General features: G+C 32.0%; 1 protein-coding gene across 12 annotated transcripts; it reads left to right on the top strand.

Annotated features, from left to right (window-relative positions):
• Positions 1-473: 473 nt before the first annotated feature.
• LOC139876480 (GTP-binding protein ERG-like) lies at positions 474-5,403 on the top strand. Of its 12 annotated transcripts, XM_071863802.1 has the most exons (13): positions 706-828; positions 957-1,015; positions 1,134-1,233; positions 1,386-1,477; positions 1,886-2,015; positions 2,131-2,144; positions 2,217-2,464; positions 2,831-2,957; positions 3,047-3,126; positions 3,285-3,384; positions 4,780-4,850; positions 4,961-4,992; positions 5,068-5,403. In XM_071863802.1, the coding sequence occupies exons 7-8, from the start codon at positions 2,336-2,338 to the stop codon at positions 2,945-2,947; spliced, it is 246 nt and encodes an 81-aa protein (XP_071719903.1). In that variant the 5' UTR covers positions 706-828; positions 957-1,015; positions 1,134-1,233; positions 1,386-1,477; positions 1,886-2,015; positions 2,131-2,144; positions 2,217-2,335; the 3' UTR covers positions 2,948-2,957; positions 3,047-3,126; positions 3,285-3,384; positions 4,780-4,850; positions 4,961-4,992; positions 5,068-5,403. The 12 variants fall into 12 exon arrangements, with proteins under 12 accessions (XP_071719900.1, XP_071719903.1, XP_071719901.1 ...); XM_071863799.1 differs by adding an exon at positions 474-689 and having other exon boundaries at positions 781-828; positions 1,886-2,464; XM_071863800.1 differs by having other exon boundaries at positions 2,131-2,464.
• Positions 5,404-5,634: the final 231 nt, after the last annotated feature.

A 5,634-nucleotide genomic window follows, 5' to 3' on the forward strand; every position in this document is an offset into this window, starting at 1 on the left:
GATTAAACCCTACTGTTGTGTTTTATGTTCCTCTATATTTAGAACAGTAACAAACAAATTAGATGATGATACGGATTGATAGGGAATTTAAAATGGAGAAAAAGGAAACGGATATAATCGGGTTATAAAGTTTCTAGTTGGGCTTAGTTCAAATATGGAAGAATGGAGGAATGGTTTGATAGTGTGGCCGGTTAACGAGAGGTCTTGTGTTCGAGCCTGGGCTATGACATATATTTTTAGGATTGCTTAGAAGGTAGTCTCCTTTTATATTATCATAAGTATCATTAATAGTAAAATTATTAGTTTTATAGGTATTATTCTTGTTATTACCCATCTACTATTAGGGAAACTAAACCTTGCAATCTGATTGGTCCACGTATTACTCATCTGCTATTAGGGAAACTAAACCTTGCAATCTGATTGGTCCACGTAGCCTTTCTCCTCGCACGAAATCACTGTTTACACTGTTTGCTACTCTCCACCACACAAGTTCATACGGAGATATTTTAATACTGAGATGAGATAACACAGACACCGACCCATACCTTTCCTTCACTTCAACCATACCTTCTCCTCCTCCACTTTTTCTTCTAAACTCACCATCACAGCACCATTTACTTTCCAAAAATAGGTTTTCATCGGTTTACACCGTTACGATCTCAGACTAGGGTTTATTCTTCGATTTCCTGGTATGTGTTGAGTTAATTTTACTTTTGGCTTTTTCCTGGAATTAATTTTGTTTTCAATTTAGGGTTTTTGCCTTTTTTATAACCGTTATAGATGATGATTGGGATTTGGTTTTCCCGGTGGCAGTAGGTGCATTACCTGGTATGTATACATTTCTATGTTTTCAGATTTTTGAATCTAATTGGGTTTTTTGTGTTACCCTTCTTATTTATTTGTTATGCTATTATTTGAGTTTGATTTGTGTCTATTGTATCTGCATTTATTTCTAGGGTTCTAGGTTTTGGTATTGTTGTGTGCTTTTAAGTATCGTCGTCTTCTTCTAAATCAGGTAATCGATATTTTTTGTTTTGTTTTATAATTTTGTTGTTTCAGTTATCCTTCTTATTTCTTTGTTATGCTATTATTTGAGTTTAATTTTTGTCTATTGTATCTGCATTTATTTTTAGGGTTCCAGGTTTTGGTATTGTTGGGTGCTTTTAAGTAGGATGATTAAAGATATTGAGATATTGACTGATATTGATGAATCAGAGTATATCGGAAACGGAGGTAATAAATTAGGGCTTTTGGAGCGATATTTAGGTTTGTTAGCTGCTAATAATCATGCAGATTAAATTGTTTTTCATATCCAAAGGTGTATATATCTGATTAAAATGATGTCTTTGTAAACCCCAACTTTTGAAGGTTCTCATTGTATACAGGTGCAGAGTGAATAGAGATGGATATAAACCTGGTAATCTGAAATCTGCTACAAGTTTTGTTTGCTGCTTGCTGCTGAATATAGTAAAAAGAGGTAATCTTTTGCTTACCCTTTATGCTAATGATAGTTGTACTGATGTAAATTAGGTGCACTAATATTTTCATGATTTGAATTTTAATCATATGGAGATACATCGATGTTAGATGTATCGATTTTTATCAAGGGGTTAGGGTTGTATTCAGGCTAAATTGAAGAGGTCACGGTGTAATCGATTTATGTATATAAATCTGAAATCAGTTAGTAACTTTGAAGTATAAAGGTTTGCAATCGATTTCTGTATATAGGTTAGCAATCGATTTCTAAGATCTTTTTTTTTTTTTTTTTTTTTTTTTTTGCACAATTTATGTTTTGCATTTTTAGTACAGTAAATGGTTCTTTATTATTATTATTATGAATATATGAATATGAATATGAATAGGATGTATTATTTGTTGTTCACAGATAATGATAGTTGTCCCACTCGATCATGCGTTTCGTTGCAGTAGCAGAATTGGTCGTGTGTTTCGTGACATGTTTCTTGGATCGTTTCAAGCACAATGTTAACAAATACTTTGCCAAACTATTAGCTTTGGTAATCATTCTCTTATCTTGAAATTCTTATTTAATACTCGTATGTACTTAATATTCCAGATACATGAAAAGTGATTATTTAGAACCGTGTTTTACATTCTTTTACATTCTGGCAGAGTGCGTAAAATAGGTAATAACCACCAGAGTTAATTGAACAATCTGAACCCAACCGTATTTTCACTAAACTTACATGTTTTTGTAGCTCATTACATCCCTTACCATGAAAGCTTTAAACTTTCTTAAAACTCTCAAAACTCCCACTTCAAAACCCCCAACTTTCCTCTTCCGATTCATGAACAGGAAGAAAAATGACGTCGTACGATGATTCTTTCGAAGACGTTACTTGAAGCTGCAGTTGCTGAAATTGTTAAAGAGGAAGATCAGTTATCTTTGTCTGTTGGGATTATTGGTGCTCCTAATGCTGGCAAATATGCTCTTACTAATTTCATGGTTTGTTTTTTAACTTTTCTTTTTTTTAAAATGTTGCTTATTTGAATTGAATGTCACTAAGTTGATTATATGATTATGAATATGATGAATATGATATTCGTCTTTTCGATAGTGCACATTGAACTAGACCAGTCTCAGTTGATATGAATATGTACACTTACAAGAAAATTGGTAGTTATGGTCTTATGGATCTTAAAAATTAGTTGGTTGTCAATTTGTCATATTAAAGTTCAGGTTGAAGTACTTATGGTCTTAGATTAGATAATTATTGAAAACTTGTAATTACTTTAATTAAATTTAAATAGAAATTGCTTTTATTCACATTTGTTTGCTGACTTTTGTTTTGAATATATGGTTGGGACAAAGGTTGCTGCAGTATCACGAAAGACAAACACAACTACACATGTATTAGGAGCTGATGTGGGTCATTTTGTTCACCCGTTATCATACGAAGGTATGTTGGCATCGGTTGATATGGCGTAAATATAAAAAGGTACATACACTCTTACATTATACATTTAAACTTCCCCTGCTAATACGATTCTTTGTTGTCTCATCGATTTTAATTTATTTATGTGGCAGCAACTGGTTATGAGCTCATTTCATTTGTCCTGCATCTGCAATGGGGTCTCCACGCCTTGAAATTCAGCGCTAGGGAACTGGTATTCATTTTTTTATGTCTCAATCAATTTAAGTTAGTGTTGTATGCTATGTCCTTCTTACTTTTGTGACTCTTAGTTCTACTGCCTGTAGCTGTACGCAATCCAGAATTATTATTGACATTATTTATGTAATTATGTTTGATTTTTTGGCTTACCAGAATTTCCTTTTAACTTAAACGCCAACTGCAATCTTATTGTTTTCGAAGGGCCAACCGGCTGTTCATCGCTTTGAGGAGCCATCAGTTACGAAGGCGTTAGGTGAGCAATTGATAATTCGGGTTTTAGTTTTTGTTTAGCTTTCAATGATGCATCTTAGAATCGCAGATCAACCCTAAAATTGACGATAGTGGTGGTTAGGGTTACCGTAATGAAAAATTATTAGAAGAAATATCATAAAAAATAAAATAATTATTTGGTATGTTGATATAGATGGATGGATATATCGACTAATATTTTGCATATGGGTTTCCCGGTTTTGAATTATGGAATTTTTTTTTTTTTAATTTTAGATATGGGTTTTAGTTTGCAGTTACTAGATGTTTGGATTAGTATAAGTTTTAATCTTTATGTTATTCAGTTATTAGGATTAGTTTATGAAGTTTAAAATACTAAATCATCGTTAGTAGATTTGAGTTAGCTGTGGTGATAGAATTAGGTGCTAAAGTTATTGGAGTAATCTTTATATGTATTGTTCTGATATACAGAATCGGTAACCATCATAAACCGAACAATAGCCCTCTGGTTTTGCAGTAAAGTTGTCAGTCCGTATGTTCATCTGAAGTTGTAACTATTCAGTGAGTGATTACATGTTTAACCTTTAAATTACTTATAAGATCTTACCACATTGATATGAAGCTTGATGGCTAGAGTTTGAAGAGGTAACATAAATTAAACCCATGTTATCTTTAGCTTGTCAATTAAGAGAAGATAAGTATAGCAAGGATATTGGATCAAGTAGATAGTCATGTCAAACTTGAGGCAAACTAACGCATTTGTCACCAAAATTTATCCACCCGAGCTGCTACTTTTCCAACTAGATGGAACATTTGAATTTAGGGCCATTTGCAATTTACTTAAGTTCGTCCTATCGAGCAGGATATCAGGTTGGTGCTTTTAGTGAAATTTTATTTTACTCTCCCGCTGAACATGGACTCGTGCTTGGCAGCTAGGGAAGTAGGAGCGAGCCAGTGAACGATCGGGGCCACTCGGAAAACCTCCTAAAATAATATTTTGTTTATTACATCTTTGAAACAATGAACACTGCTATACTTGTGTCAATTTATATGACTAAAGCCCATGTCAACCAACATTGATTTATCGTTTTTTTCTTTTTTGTAATTGGTTGGTGATGAGAGAGTTTGTTTACAAATGCTGTAAATTTTAGTCAATAATATATGTATGTATGATTATTATGATAGTTAGGAATCAGATACACATCTTTATTCGATAAGTTCCAAAAATGTTGATCTTTTCTTGACTTGGGCCGTGCATACGGCTAAAGCTTTCCTAGTATGTATGTATGTATGTATGTATGTATGTATGTATATATATATATATATATATATATATATATATATATATATATATATATATATATATATATATATATATATATTATCATCAAAATATTCATGCGTTGATATTGCCATGTAGATGGTGAGCATCAATAATTGGAGACACCATAGATTTCATGAAGAAGTTGATTTAGAAGATCAAACAATAAGGTGTCGGTTATTGTTTCTTTCCTTCTATTAGCTCAAACTTTGGCTTCTGGTAGTGGTTTATTAGGTTGTTGCTGCTAATGGTTGTGTTTTTCCTGCCATTCTTTTATCAGTTGTACTTTGACTTTCGCCATTACATTTCCCGGTTAATTTCTTTTCCTTTTGTGTTATAGATTTTCATTGTTGAATTTTGTATTTCATTGTTTATTTTCCATGCCAGGTGAAGATATCAGCTCATGAAAATAAAAATAGGAAAGAAATCACTCGAGTCGTCGTAGCTGCAGAATTCAAAAGTTTATATTAGCTCATGGCTCTCAAGCTGCAAAAGTCAAAAGTCAACGCCCACAGGCAGTCTTTTATAGGCCAGTAGAAGATATTCCATTATCAGTCTAACGTTTTTATTTCATACAACAATTTAGCGTGTAAATTATCGCATGTTTGTAACAATTGAATACTTTTTGCTGTAAATGATGGTAAATTTGCAACAGTTTAATACTTTTGGATGTATGTTAACTTTATAATGAATACCTCTAATGGTAAATTTTCAGCTATATAATACTTTGACAGTCGTTATCTTCATAGAAGAGCAATCACTAATTAAGAGCCGCGTAGCGCGTACTCTCAATCTTTGTTATTATCATTATAAAGACATTACAACTTTTTACTTATTATTATTATTATTATTATTATTATTATCATTATTTTAAAATAAGTATTATTATTATTATTATTATTATTATTATTATTATAACTACTGATATTATTATTATAAAGATATTACGACTTT

The sequence above is a fragment of the Rutidosis leptorrhynchoides genome, chromosome 11, assembly GCF_046630445.1.
Source record: "Rutidosis leptorrhynchoides isolate AG116_Rl617_1_P2 chromosome 11, CSIRO_AGI_Rlap_v1, whole genome shotgun sequence".
Taxonomy (NCBI): Eukaryota; Viridiplantae; Streptophyta; class Magnoliopsida; order Asterales; family Asteraceae; genus Rutidosis; species Rutidosis leptorrhynchoides.

Excerpts from the sequence above, each read along its gene's own strand:
- LOC139876480 (XM_071863799.1), top strand. The coding sequence starts at position 2,336 with ATGATTCTTTCGAAGACGTTACTTGAAGCTGCAGTTGCTGAAATTGTT. Across the intron at positions 2,465-2,830 it reads ATGCTCTTACTAATTTCATG|GTTGCTGCAGTATCACGAAA; the intron begins GTTTGTTTTTTA and ends GTTGGGACAAAG.